The sequence below is a fragment of the Phyllostomus discolor genome, chromosome 9 (genome assembly GCF_004126475.2).
Source record: "Phyllostomus discolor isolate MPI-MPIP mPhyDis1 chromosome 9, mPhyDis1.pri.v3, whole genome shotgun sequence".
Classification (NCBI taxonomy): Eukaryota; Metazoa; Chordata; class Mammalia; order Chiroptera; family Phyllostomidae; genus Phyllostomus; species Phyllostomus discolor.
In genome coordinates, this window is record NC_040911.2 from 26,522,923 (window position 1) to 26,538,088 (window position 15,166).

Here is a 15,166-nt window from a genome sequence, read left to right on the forward strand (position 1 = left end):
CGGCTCCTACCTTCTTCCCGCCAGCCTCCTGCCGGACCAGCCGCCGCTCTTCGGGGAGGGAGAGGCCGTCCCGGACGGAAACACCCACCCCCAGCTTTCGCAGGCGGGCTGGAACGAGGGTCGGGCCCCGAATCTCTACGCCTCGTCCCCCCAGAGCGGCCCAACTGCTCCCCAGTCCCGTCCTCCCAGGTGGCTCAGGTGGCGGTAGACCGCCGTGCGGGAGGGCTGAAGATTTGGGGCTGCTCTGGCAGGTTGGGAATGCGAGAAGGAAAAAAGCGGAGACGGAGAGACAGAGCGCGCGCGCGCGCGAAAGAGAGCTCTTGTCTATAGATTTATCCACATAATATATATTTATGTAGCTTTTTTTTCTCTCGACACTGATCAATGAACACTCGGATCTCTGGGCGGACTCCCTCCAAGCCGGCTGGCTTTTTCTAGTTTAAATAAATAAACGGAACCAGATGGGAGAGAAAAGCGCCCATTCCACCTTCGCTGCCGCCCCGCCCGCCATCCCTGCCTTTGCTTCGCCCGTCTGGCGCCCTAATAGAGCACAGCTCGGTGGATAAAGACCCCCTACATACCCACACGAAAGTGAAAAACCTATGTTTTTAAAATACAAAAAAGTAGCACCTGCTGCTATTACCAAAAGAACCCCAAAAAGGCAAAGAAGAGGCCAGCAGCCCTATTCTAACAGGACCCGCTCCCCCGCGGCCGCCGCGCCGGAATCTCAGCGCCTCCCGAAGAGCCATGCGCCTGGCGCTATTTATAGCCGGGGGCCGTCTCGGACTGTACCACCGCTGCTCTCCGGGGCCGCCGACGGGGGGAGGCGCGCGGGGCGGCACCGCCCCACGCCGCCCTGCTCCGGGCCACCGCCCGCCGCTGCGCGGGAGTCCCCCCTCCCATAGCTCCCTCTCGGGGCCCGCGTCCCCCTCCTTCATGAGCGCACACTCACCGCCCCCACCCCTGGTCTGACTGGGAACTTGAACCGGTCCAGCCTGTTTAAACGGAAAGGACAGAGATCCTGTCTGTTCAATGTAAAAAAAAAAAAAAAAAAAAAAAAAAAAAAAAATCAGATCAGACCGAAAGAGAGAGAAGAGAGAGAGGGGGGAGAGGGGAGAGAGAGCGCGAGCGCGAGCGAGAGAGAGAAGAGAGGAGAAAGAGAGAGAGAGAGAGAGAGAGAGAGAGAGAGCAGAGAGCGAGGTACAGAGAAACCGAGGGGGAGAGAACCCGAGTGTGTGTATGCGTGTGCGTGTGTGAGCGCGAGCGAGCTTGCGAGGGAGAGGAGCGAGAGAGTGCGAGCGAGAAAGAATAAAAGGAAAGAAGATTTTCTCTATGTATATAAAGATGGCCACGTTAGCAAACGGACAGGCTGACAACGCGAGCCTCAGTACCAACGGGCTCGGCAGCAGTCCGGGCAGCGCCGGGCACATGAACGGATTAAGCCACAGCCCGGGGAACCCGTCGACCATTCCCATGAAGGACCACGATGCCATCAAGCTGTTCATTGGGCAGATCCCCCGCAACCTGGATGAGAAGGATCTCAAGCCCCTCTTCGAGGAGTTCGGCAAAATCTACGAGCTTACGGTTCTGAAGGACAGGTTCACAGGCATGCACAAAGGTGAGTGCACCTTACCCTCCCAACTTTGCCCGGGAGAAGGAGCGAGCGAGCGGGCGGGCGGGCTGGCCGGCGGCGACGGACGACCGGAGACGGCGCGAGAGGGAGCCTCGGGCGGACGCCGAGGAAGGAGGCGCTCGGGCAGCAGAGACCAGGACTGGGGTGCGTGCGGAGCTGTTTGCTGGGGCAAGGCTGGGTTTTAGGAAAGGAGCTGATAGAAGCCTTACCGTGGGGACAGCAGCGGAAGCAGAAGATGAAGAGAAAGAGAGAGGACCGAGGGGAAACGGGGCTTGCATTTTTGGGTACAGCGACTTGAATGATTGGGATGGGGACAGCTGCACCAGCCAAGCCCGGGACGCTGAGCAGCAGACTGGCAGGCGCGCAGCCGGCCGGGGACCGGGGGTGCTGTCCATCGCCGTGGTGCTGAAAATACTAAGATGAGATTCAGTGGTCTCCTCCTCCGCTCCGGGCCAGTGTAGCAGGAGCGCAGCCGTCTAAAAAGGAGAGAGGTGACAAATTCAGAGATATTTTTATTTCGCTATCAATTTAACAGTAAACTCTCCCTGTCTATCAGTGTACCTCAACAATTCCGCTGTGGTGTGAGTAGTGTGGTGAGGAAGGTGGATATTTGAAGGAAGAAGGGATAAAACCTAAGGCAAGAATTAGCAAGAAAGCAGCCACCCCCTGGGTGGAGTGGGGAAGCCTGGATGGTCCCCCATTCTCAGAAAAGTGGGGCTGTGGGGAAAAAATCTGTGTGTGCAAGATAATGCATTTTAAAGGGTGTAGCCTAAATTATCCCAAACTCACCATGCAGAGAGGTTTATACTACATTATTTCTCTCCCTTGAAACAATCATTGCTAGTGAGTGCTTGGGGGAGGGGAGACAGAATAATCAAAGAATTAAAACCCAGCAACTTTTTAGGAAAGTGGGCATGAGAATTGTCTGCAGCCTGCCTGTTTTCCCCTTGTTTTATTATCTTCAAGGCAGAACCCCAAATGTGTTCAGTTGTAGAATGTGTGTGGGTGGCTGGTGGGTGATGAAATTAGCCCAGTGCTCTGCTCTCTAACAGTAATGTATAGGATGTGCAGCGGGGATTAATCAGGGCTGGAGCTGTGTGGGCAAGTTAAATGCTTTCTGAGAGAGATTGATCGTCAGGCATGGAAGAAGCACCAGTCTAAGGAACTTGTAAGGGATATGTATGGACATTCTGTTTTTCATAAACAGTAGTGTGGAGAGCCACTGAAGATGCTGTGTTAGAGCTGGTGGTTTTAATGATGAAAACACACGCGCGCACATGCACACGCACACCCACCCACACACAGAGAACAGCCTCATCCTTGGCCACAAATGGGCTATGAACAGAGCTGATCCTCCGGCACATTAGGTGCAGAGCGCAGAGCTGTCTGGCTCTCTAAGCAGCAGTGGTTTTCACTATCACAACCTCCCTCCTTCTCCAGCCCTCCCTTCATCCGAATACTAAGCACAGCTCCAAACTCTTGATAGTTGGAGTCCCAGAGAGCAGTTTTTATTGGCTTTAGCATCTTCCAGCTTGCCTGCTGAGGAGTAAATCTTAAAGTTAATGGCATGTTGAGTAGCACAAAAACAGCAGAATGGAAATATACTGGGTTTGTTGGGGTGGGGTGAGGGTAGGGGCTGTAGTGGAGAGAGAAACCAACCTTTATCCAATATGGAGAAAATGTTCAGAAAAGAAACTGGAAAGGTGGAACAGGGAGGCAGTGTTTAAAATAATATCCCCTCCTCCGCTGCAAATCAACCATATCTTTGTAGTTTTCCCTTTCCAATCAAGCTCCCTAGAAACTAATCAATGTTTGTATTTTTGTCACTCTAATATGTCTTCAGATTTAAAAATTGTAAGAATGAAAATTAAAAGGCATGAGTAGGGAAATCCTTTACCCTTCTTAATGATGAGTTCTTGTGACTATTTGAGATTTTAAATTTAGAAAAAAAATAAGAACCCACTAGAGGCAAATGACAGTTGTGAAGAGCTGAGCTTCCTATGAGATGTGGTTTGGGGCACTTTATTTGCTGCTTTATTTCAAATGAAGATAAACTTTAACAATAGTCCTTGCTTTCTTCTCATGATCCTTTCTTGCTAGTATCATCACTGTTTCTAATGTTGTTTGGACTCCTTTGTATTGTAGCAAAGAAATGGAATTATCATCATTTGCATCAGGAAGGTAGAGAAGGTTATGATATAGTTATATCATATCAGATATATTCATACGTATATCTGGCCAGGATTCCTAGGACAAGCAAAACTTCTTTTTCTAAATAATTCTTCCCCTAAACTGACTCAGCCCATGGCAGGCAGGCCCGTTGGCTCCGGCGTGTTGGGTGCCTCGTTGTCGCAGCTCACCCTTCCGAGCCTGAGCACATATTTTTTCCTGTGAAACTTCCTGCCTCTCCTTCCCTCAGATTTTTACAGGCAAGGATGGGCCACAATATCCCTAACAGTGCCTGGAAGCTCCGGAAGAGCTGAATAAATGAGACAGTTTCTGAGGTCTGTTTTATTCAGTCCTAGAAGAGTTTGAACTCCTCCTTCAGTGATACAGCCTGATTTATTAGCTAATCCTGATAAAATAAGCCTCCGGCCACCTTAAAAAATTACTTGCTTGCCATTCGTGATTAATTACTGTTAAGTCAAAAAACATGATGAGGCTTGAAGAAGAGGGGATCCATTCAGTTTCTAGATTTTCCCCAACTCTAAACTGACAACGTGAGGCTAGGGATAGAAACATGCCTTTGTTAAGCCTGGTTTCAGGGCATATTTGTGCCTCTTTCTCTCCCCTTTTTGAATTTCTAACTTCTAATGAATTGTAGTGGGATAAAATTGAGAAACATCACAGGATAGTGGCCTCTAGTGTGGATGGCATATGTAGTTTATTGGTTAAACAAAAAAAAGAAAAGAAAAAAGAAGTAAAAATTAAATGCATGCGATTTCAGATGGATATCCATTTGTTGGCCACCTGCCATTTCAGGTAACTAAAGAAGGATGGAGTTCTAAGGGTTAATGGAATACCTGCCATGCGTAGAGTGAACCTTAAAAGGCAATTACTCCAGTCAAATTGGGAGTCTGTGGAGGAGGGAGTGGGTGGGTGTTGTGGAGCAAACCCGCGGTATCAGAGAAACGTTGTTGGGCTGGGCGGCAGCAAATAGCAGTTGTGGACTGGGGTGATTACTGTGAAGGTAAATTTAGCCCCTGGAGACCAGAAAGCAATTGGGCAGGGGGAGATCTGGGTGTTAGGCTGAGAGAGAAAAGAGGGGAAAAGCCCAGGATTATTATTTGAAGAAACAACACCCAAAGAAAAAATCCCAGTTTAATGCAAACTCTCACGGCTAACTCTAAGTCTTCTTTTTCCCCCATTAGAAGCACTTTGAGAAAGATGGCTTTTCCAGACTCTAAAAAGAAAGACACTGTACTATTGATTTAAAGAGGAGAGAGGCAAACTCCTGGGGTAGCAGCAGAAGTGAGCTCAAGACCAACTTTGCTCCTTCCCATAGAATTTTTCTCCCTTGAAGGAAGGAACGTGTCACCCACTAGTCTAATTTTTCCCTTCGCTCACTTTTTATTCATTTCTCTCTTATTCTTTTTATTTCGTGGAGAACAAACAGAGTCAGTGGCTGAATATACATGCATGCACACAAATATCCACGACTGCTAACACACACATATACACACCAGATCACACATGATGAAGCCCACAATCCATTCATAAGTTTGGTCTTGTCTAGCAGGAAAAAAAACAGCAAAGACTGAGTTACTAGGAGACATAAAGACTAGTGCTCTCTGGATAGCCATATTATAATGCGTTATCTTTGAAGTCATTTAAGTCTAAGTGGTATTTAGTATAATATTTATGAATTAATGTAATCTAAACATAGGACTGTCCCCAATGGTTTAAACAGCCCTTACTACTGATGTGTGCTTGTTCCTGGAGCCTGCAGTGCATTTTAGTTTTAAACAGCAAGTCCACATCACAGTCCCTCTTTTAACCAGTCAGAACACATCTGTGGCCTGAGTAACCCCTCTGCATCGAGATTTTCCCCTGCTACAGGGAGGACACTATAGTCTATTGGCAGTCCCGGGGGCTCGCAACCTCAGAGCCACAGCTGCAAGAACTTTAGCCCCTCATACTTTCACACTGCATCCAGTGGGAGGGTGGGGACAAAGTAACGGAACCTTCTGTGGGCTGAACTCTGGAGAGAATATTATTTTAAAACATACTCATCTCCACATGCACAGTCTCTCAGTTCAACAGTATCTGACTAGGAAAGGCCTGGAGCCCCATGATTTGGGGTGTAGCTGGACAAAAAGGAAAGGGCAAGGATTATAACTATGTTTTGGTGGTTTATGACCATCTTCATAGAATTATGTCTTGTATTTCCATGTAAGATGTAACAATTCTGAGGACATTGAGTTTCCACTGCTTGGCTTTAGCTGAGAGGGCTCATTATTTTTTTTCCTAAGATAGGTGAATTAAAGGCAGTGAGGTTCTATCTGATTTCCGTTTTCAAATGAATCTACGAGACAGTGAAGCTGAAGTATCCGCATGGGTATCAGTTCAATTAAGATAAACTTCTCTTTTAAAAAATTACTTTGAAAAATACGAATTTATTTCTGTCCAGGGAAAGACTGGTAGAACGGCTGGGCACACACCTATAGTTTTTAAAAGAAAGATATGCCTTGTAAGAAAGAGATACAGAAAATGGGATAGCTGTAATAAGAAAGGAAGACAAATGTTCTTAAAAAATGTTTTGCTAAAGAAAATAAGAAATGGTAATCATTACAAAGCTAAAGTAAACAAAACCAACAGCCCCATATTAAAACCCTTCAAGTCCCAGGTATGGATAAGTATCCTACAAGAGCAAAGGAAAAATTATTGGGAAATGATTGCTTTATTTAAGAGACTTGTGGTTATTTGCTGCTTGTCCATGATTTCATGTATCTTTTAAACAGACTTCCTCAGAACCAGCACACAGATAAACTGATATGCACATGAGCACGTATATGCACCCATGTACAAGCATGACTAAGCGCAGCCCACACATATGGAAACCAGGGCTGGCCTAGATTTCCCTGCAATTCAACAGGGAGATGTTAACTGTCTTTCCCCCCACCCCAGCTTTAATGGGAATTTTAGATTGGGTTGAAAGAACCCCCTTGGCATACTTTCACTCTCTTCACCTGCTCCAATTGGCTGGATGTTCGTGGCTTCCCAAACACACAACAAAACAAAATGAAAAGAGAAGCTTTCCTTGAATGAAGTCATAGCTTGAAAGCAACTGAAAGAAAAACAGTTACAAAAATGTACGCCATAGATATGCCCCCCGCACAGGCATGTTGTAGAGTTATCGGAGTGTTTTCAAAGCGCTGGTTTCCAGGGGCATTCTTGATGCCTGGTGATCTCTGCACACTCCAGCAACTTGAACATGGCCATCACTGTCACTATGATTAGCAGCAGCAACCTCATCATTGTAAGTTACATACCAGGATGGGAGAGGGGCTTCTGAGTGATGCCTTAGAAGATATGCAAGACACAGCCTCCTTGGTTGAGAGCTGGTCTTACTTGCCTCAGATGGATTGAGGAAAACACTGCATAACTCACACCTTCCACGTCATCAGAATGTGATCGGTTCCAAACTGACCAAAGAGGGACCTCACTAAACAGAATTTGGAGTAAGCAGGCTGTATAAGAGAGGGAGATGCAACAGAGAATGAGGCCCGACATCATGGGGAAAGAAAGGAAAACTGAGAGTTGTAGGGCCAAAATGCCAGCTGGATGCTGGGAGCATTGGTCGACAGTGGCTGGAACTGCAGCAGCTTCTGAACTTGGAAGGGAAATCCCATGTGACATGCAGAGAGAAGAGCTAGGGAGTGTGAAAATCTGTGTGTTTCTGTGGGTACTGGAGGACTGAGGAAGGGAAGATGCTGCAGCCTGTGTGGGTGTTGGTGTGAGTGTGTGTGTGTGTGTGTGTGTGTGTGTGTAGAGAAGAGATGACAAATGCAAGTGGCATGGAGATGATGTTAGGAGTAATTTCATCCTGAAGGCTCTATGCATGATCAGGAGGATGGTTGATGGAGAAAAAGAGAGAATCTGGGGACAATGACGCTGTCCTTGTGATTCTACACTCACTCCACCACAGAACTCCTGGCTTGGACTTGTCAATTATCTCAGTTCCAGTGCGGAGATGTGCTCTTGTTTATCTGTCTGATATCTTCACCCAGAACTCCAAGTTTGAGGGAGGGTTCTACCTCCCCTCCCCCCATAACCTTTCAAAGGTTTGTTTGTTTGTGCCCACCTATGGACTCATTTTAGAACTGACCTCCCATCCAGGAATGAGTGGCAAGCCATAGAGCCCAGCTCTCTGCAGAAATGATTCCCTCCACCCACTGCTTTCCCTTCCCCCGCAGCTGCCCCTTGATATGCCAGCCCTACTTTTCTGTTATAGTGTTTACACACACACACACACACACACACACACACACAAGTCAGTTGAGCTGAGCCCTCCAAGCAGGATGCTGCATTTCCCCTAAAGGCAAGCAAGGTGTGGCAGGGATCCCGCTTCCCACATTTTGGACTCTCTACCAGAAAAGCTCCCACACCCCACATCCCACACCCTTTACCTTTGCCTTGTCTGCCTTTAAATACACAGACATTCTAAGAGTCATGGAAAGCATCCAATCTTACCCAAATAACCTAGGGGAGGGGAACAGAGCCGCCCAACTTAGTTGTACCATTTTATCATCCTGCATCTCCCTTTTTTCCTCCCTCTTTCCATTAAGTACCCTCACAAACCCAGAGTGAGAATTGATGAGGAAGGTCTATGTTCCGTTTGGCAACACAGGGGTGCAATTAAAGATGCCAGGGCAGAAAGACAATGATGGGGCAGAAATGGTGGCAGAGGAATTTTCAGACTTGATGTGCTTGCCCTAAGGGCACACTTCTCTGCTCATTCAGTTTTCAGTGGCCCTGGATGGGTATAAAGCCCAAGCCGCAGCCCTGCCCACAGAAACCAACAAAGCAGCCAGGTGAGCAGGCCCAGGGTAACTGCCCTCCTTTCTGAGTCCCTCTGCGCATAGAAGGGAATGTTTGCAGGACCACACATTCACAGGGCTTCTCGCCTTCCACCTGCTCCACATTTGGCTTCTCTTATTCTCCCCTGTATCTTCCCTCCATCATGAGCTGACGAACAATCTCACATGGAGCGATTCCCAGCAGCTCAGCTCAGGAACACATCCTACGTGGCCAACTGCAAGATGTAAATAAATGGGTGCCCTCCTGGAGACAGATGTAGTTCTGGTTCCGTGAGGATGGAACAGCTAAGAATATTGATCAAGGCTCAGGGGAAAAAACTGATAATGAGCTGTCCTCCAAGAGTTTAAATGACCGACACTTCCAAACACCAGTTCTGGACAGCACATCAACTCACATGATGTCACTTTATTGCAATACATTCAGCTTTAATTAATTATCACCTTCGTTAAGAGCATCTCCAGATCAAAGGTTTCTAGATACTTAACCAATCTTACTAACAAAGCCCCCGCTCTGTACATTAGGCTATCCCACAGCTCCCTGGCCCAGCAAGTGACCTTCCTTCCCATTTTCTTTCCTCTCTCTAAGCTGTTGGCATCCTCCTCTTTGCTAAAGACAAACAATTCTTTCTGCACAGCTGCTCTGTCCTAGGGTGGGGATTGGGAGGGGTGTCATCTGCTTAGGGCAAGGGGCTGCCATTCAGCAGCTCTTTCTAAAATTCCATGACTGGGACTTGGTTCACCTTGAAATCTATCTGACTGAAATGGGGAGTGTCAACAAAAGAAAAAAGCATTCATGGAAATGCAAACGGTGTTTGTGTGAATGTGTTTGTGTGTGTGTGTGCGTGCACAAGCACCAATGTGCACATCCACATAAATATTATGGATCAATACATTTCACATCCATTGCCTGCACCTCTCAACTTCCCCCTCCTGTTTCTTGAGCACCTGTGCTACTGTCATATTTCACCCTGAGAAAGGCTTGCAGCCAAAGCGTGCATAGATAATGCTGTACTGAACCAGGTTATTGTTTGGATTTAGTTGTGGAGCCTGAGTGCCCAATGAAGGATGGTTCTCACCTGGGGTGGGTGGTGCCTAACGAATCCACTTCTTAAGGTATGACAGGAACCTCACTCTCCAAAGTCCCCAAAACCTACAAACTGACAGGTGACTTACTTGAAAGCAACCCTTGGAGTCATTCTAGGCAGATTTGAATGCCATACGTGGCTGTTTGTTCATTATTCTAATTTAATGATGCAGTCACACCTAATTAATCCATGTCTGGTTTATTCATACACTATGTCTGAGGATCCAAAAGATCTCTAGCTAGCTGGCTTCCTTTTACAAGGCCAATGAGGAGTCTCCCCCGACAAGGAAGCATGTCTCAGTCCAAACAGGAGTGGATTACTGGGGACCAATTTGATAGAAGCACTGTCCCTGACACCACCATCCACACAGGTAGGCAGCAGTCACAGAGATGCAGCAATGATATCTCTATGCCTATGCAACACACACATGTGAACACACAAAGTGTTCATTTGCCCACAGAACCCTACTAAGAGGCAACGGGTCACACCCCCAAGTGTAATAAATGACAGGGGCTTGCAGGGTGGCAAGCATTCTCACAATGGCGAGTTTCTATGCAGAAGGTTGAGAGGTGAGCTGAGTCAACCTCCCCTCCGTGGCCTTAAGAAAACAGAACAGGGTTTACCGCTGCCACTATGCAGAGAAAGACACCGAGGCTGGGAGCAGCATGCCCCCAAAGACAAGTTTGCAGCATGGCCTTCAGCACACCTCCCCATGGCTAGTTCTGGTCAGACTGCTCCCAGGAAGTACTGTCTCTTGCCTGGCAGGTACATTGAGAGAACGAGGCATCAACCTAATAATATCCTTATAAAGCCAAGCCTCCTGCGCAAGTCCTAGGAGACAAGAGGCATCTAAAGATCAAACACTACATCACAGTGTATTTGTAGGAACTCTGATTCTGCTACCTCCCTATAATGCTCTAATTGACTATTTGATCAGCTCTAAAAGGGCCCGGTGTTCAGGACAGACTCACACAAACACATTTATACGCACACTCCCCTAGCATGTATTCACACACACACCCATGCACACACAGTCACCACACAAGCACTTGCACACAGGCTTTCTCTTGCACTCACCACTGTGCCCACGCTAGCTCAACCAACCAGGGTAGATTTTCACAAGAGGTGCTTGAAGGTGAGTGAAAAGCACACACCTAAGATTATACATGCCCTTCCAGTAATGGGCTTATCAATACCTCTTAAAGAAATGTGACAGCCAGCCCAGAGTGATTCAGTTGTGTGGACAAAGGTCAGCATATAGATATCCATTATTAATAATATCAATATCTTGGTTGACCAATATAACCAGAAACTGTATCTTGTCGCTGCTGATGGGTGAGGCAGGGAGGACTCCGTGGCAACAGCAGGAAATTATGCCCATGTAAAATTAATCATATTGACTGGTTCTAAGAATATACGGAGAGGCGAAGATGTTGGGAGTGCTTGCTGTGGTGGGAGAGGGGGACCTTGTTCCCAGGGGCTTCATGGTCTTGAGCTCCTGGAAGGAGACCAGGGGGACGGAGGTGTGCCTGGGTGACCGATGACAACACTCTTCCTCATCCGGTCTCTGCTTCCCAGTGGGGTGAGGCTGAAGAGAGGTGTTCTCTGGACAGGAAAAGAAAGAAACAGGATCCCCTAACCATTATCCACCCAACATATCCAGATCTCTCTCTCAAATCAATACTTGGCTTGGTTTGGTCTCACCGGGTGAGGCACAGAGAGCATCCTTGTACCCGCTGTGTGACGAGGTCTATCTCCAAGCGGGCGGTATAAACCTGAAGCAACATGCTTAGTTATGTGATAAGAGTCTGGCCCCAGGAGATGCCAGTGTGTACTCTAAAACTTAGGGGTCCCAGGAGGAGAAGCATCTAATCAAATCAACCACCATGATTGGGTTCTTGGGACCAGAAGAGGCAGCCCGTCAGGACAGTGCCCCATCATCATTGCTGGTGGGAGCAGGAATATTCTGGACTTCAGAAAACTATTGCTCACTGAGGCTCACGTCCAGTCACAGTGAGTGGGAAGGAAAGGGAAGGCCCTGGGTCCTTGGCCTTGGAATTCCCTCCAGGCACACCCCTGATCCTTCCCTCCCTTACCCTCTGAAGACTCAGCTCCAGATGTTCCCGAGCCTCTTTGGCAGCCTGGGCAACACCTGGCGAGCTGTTCTGAGGAAGGAGAGGAGAGGAGAGAACCCCAGTGGCTGGGGGCTTACTCGGAGAGGGAGAGAGGGAACAGGGCTGTCCAGGAAAGCTCAGTAAGCTTTTGAATCATTTCTTTTCTCTGTTCTCAGAGCTTGTTGTTAAGGCAGCTGGAAGGGAGCCTGCCTTGGAGACAAGGTCCCATGGTGGGGTGATGATGGATGATAGGAGAGGGGCTGCTAAGGTGCAGGGGAGATGCCTTTGACTGTGAAGGAGGGCAAGGAAATGCTGCCTCTGGCTGGCACATGAGCTGAGGCTTCTCAGGGCTGAGGGATCCCCTTCCCATTGGGAGCACTTAGGCCTCAGCAAACAGTCCATCCGTGACCCTTTCTTAACCTGATCTGCCTCCCCCAACCCCCAACCTCCCACCCCAGGGCTGCCAAGGAGCAAGCTTGTCCCTTCGATTCGCAGGATTCACACACACTCAGAGCCCCCCGCAGGGGCTTACATGCAGCCCTCGGGCCAAGGGTCTGGGCCACTTGCTATACTCCCTCCGGAGTGACAAAGGCTCAGTCTTCCCAGCTGAGCCCCAGCCCCTGTGACCACCTGGGACAGTTCTCAGACCTCAGAATTTGCTTCCAACACGTCACAGGCTGGGCATGGCCACAGAGGGCACATGGGGAGGGCACATCCGGTGCTGAGGCCATCCTCCCTCCACAGTGCCACGTCCCCTCCTCAGCCCCAAATCTGGGTGTAAGGAACACTAGAGCAGCCCAGAAGCCAGGCCCTTCCTCTAGACCTTTTCCTACCCCAGACAGGGAGTGTGGGAGGGCTGTCGCCTGCCCTCTGACGGTGACAGGGGGAACTTCCTGCACTCAAGCCAGGGCCCCTGATACCCAAATGCCGCTCCTGCTGCCGCCTAAGGTAGGCGTCCAGGAGCTGCTGACCAAACCTCTCCCGTACCCCCAGGGGTCAGGGCAGTTCACTCCTCCTCTTCATGGGAGCCCCCTGCCCCCCCACCTGCCCCACTTGAGTGGGCAGCATAGGACCCTGGGCCACACCCCTCACTGGACAAGTCACCCTGTGCCTGGGCCACCAGCAGAGACCCACAAAACAAGCAATGAGAATCAGAAAATCCAGACTGTATTGTAGTTGCAGTACACCTGTGAGTTTTGTTTTGTTCCAAAAATGAATAACCAGTGTATGACTTAGTATGCATTTTATTCTTAATTCCATATATTGGGGCACCAAAATCTTCCATACCTACAACCCTGTGCCTGATGAAACAGACCTGGGCTGAGGATTGATCGGTTAGTGACTGATTGGCACACCCACCCCCCAGTCCACGCCGAGGCCTCAAGGCAGCGACCTAAATCCAGCCAGTCTCCAGGAGGAGAGGCACAGAGCAGGAGAGCCACCGCTGGCTTCTTTCAAGGCTTCATTTTTACTTCCAATTAAAAAAAATTTTAATTAAAACATAAGACCTTACTCTTTACTCTCATCTCATTTCAATAAGTAAATTATTAGATTTATTTTAGAGTGAACTGTGTTATAATCATGTTGGGCAAGTTTGAAAAATCCACTGGGATGAGGGGTAAAAAGTGAGGCCAGGGACCAGGCTGCAGGGAGGGTCCCCAGAGAAAGGAGAGGAGCCCACACTGCAGGGCGTGTCTCGGCACAAGGGGAGCATGCCCTCAGGCTGCAGCGAGTGACCACTTGGCAGACCAGGTCACAGTGGCAGGCTGGGAAGGAAGCCAGCAGGAGCAGGGCCCCCGGCCCCACACGGGAGCTCTCACAGTCCCCCACCCCTTGTCTGTTTCCGACACTTTAGTTGTTTCTCCCTAGTTGCTCAAGTTTCTCATCAAAACATTAACTCGAAGTGCTCTGACTTATCTCAGCTGAGCCAATGCTTACAAGGCTGGTGTCCAGTAGAGGCCACACACCAGGGAGGAGAGCATCCCCGTGGCAGGCAGAGGCAGGCGGAGAAGCCTGCTGAGTTGCTCCAAGAGCAGCAGGGCGGTGTCAACCCATCCGCAGCTAGCTTCTGGGACACCCTCCCCACCACCCCACACAGAGAGCAGGACCCACACTCACCCCCAGTGCAGGGCAGGTTTCTGCAAAGCAGAAAACATAGGGCACTACAGTTTTGTGGGGAAGCTGCACCATGTCGCCCCGCTGGGAAGCCCTGGGTGTGACAGGGCAAATAGGGACCTCCCTCAAGGGGTCCCAGATTCGTGTGCGAGCTCCTTCCTCAGAAGGTGACACCCTCACCACCATGAAATAACTGCCTGTGACAGACAGCAGCAAACCCACAAATATAAAACCATTCCATGCAGATGTCCCATGTGGGGAATGAAGGGACCCCAAAATCGGAGCACTCAGAGAGGGATGCAGGCTCCCAGAGAACGAGCAGGCTGGGGAGACAGGGGCGGGAGCCAAAGCGGGCACGTGGGAAAGAGCACAGGGAGGCTGGAATGCTGACAAGCCCGGTTGTTTTGTTTCATTTCATTCCATCATGTTTTGTCTTGTCCCACTGCAGTGAAGTCTTATTCCCAGGCTGGTGGACAAAGGAATTCCTAACTCTGAATAAATCTGGACCCACCACCAGCCTGGCTGAGAAGAGGTGAGGGTCGGGGTAGGTGAATGGGCTGCAGATATGGCCAAGGAAGTCGGTGGCACAGAACCAGCCAGGGCTGGCCTCCCCTGCTCTGGGGCTGCAGTGTCCTTCAGCTGTCCCAACTGCAGCCCACTTGGGCTGAAGAAATTACTCACAGAATATTTAAACCTGTGTCCATGCTGCCTGTCACCAAGGCAGGCATCCGTATTATCCCCACAGGCTCACTCAGCTGAATGTCCCGAGTGATAAACTGTGGGGCTCTGGACATTAGAATCTCCCCATACCCTCTGCCCTTCCTCTGTGCCGGCCCCCAGCTCAGCAGTGGCTGGAGGCAGCCAGGCAGTGGGGAGGAAGCCGGAGTAGTGTTGCCTAGGGTGACACTGGTCTTGCAGCTGGAAGAATCTTGGCAGACCCTAGGAAGAACCGCTCCCAGTGTGGACAGCGCACCCTGGCAAGGTTGCCAGGCCCCTGGGCAGCCCATTTACTGCAGGGGAGCAGGCAAGGCGCCTCTGCCATACCTGGGAGAGAAACCCAGCCCAGAGGAACAGTAAGAGATGAGCTGAATTTCGGGGCCGCAAACACAGGATTATTTGTGGCTGACTCAGTAGAGGAGGGAACTCCCTTCTTCTCGGCCTTCCACAGAGCTTGACCCC

The 15,166-nt window shown here is 49.4% G+C and overlaps 1 protein-coding gene across 48 annotated transcripts in view; it reads left to right on the plus strand.

Annotated features, from left to right (window-relative positions):
• The first annotated feature begins 978 nt into the window (after positions 1–978).
• The window catches only part of CELF4 (CUGBP Elav-like family member 4), a 296,661-nt gene continuing 282,473 nt past the window's right edge, over positions 979–15,166 (plus strand). For 44 of the 48 annotated variants that reach the window (XM_036009102.1, XM_028523813.2, XM_036009105.1 and 41 more), the window contains exon 1: positions 1,183–1,618. In XM_036009102.1, coding sequence (XP_035864995.1) covers positions 1,333–1,618 — 286 coding nt within the window. In that variant the 5' untranslated portion in view covers positions 1,183–1,332. Of the gene's footprint in view, positions 1,619–15,166 lie in introns of all 48 variants that reach the window. The other 4 variants (XM_028523835.2, XM_028523829.2, XM_028523830.2 and 1 more) reach the window with 4 other exon arrangements.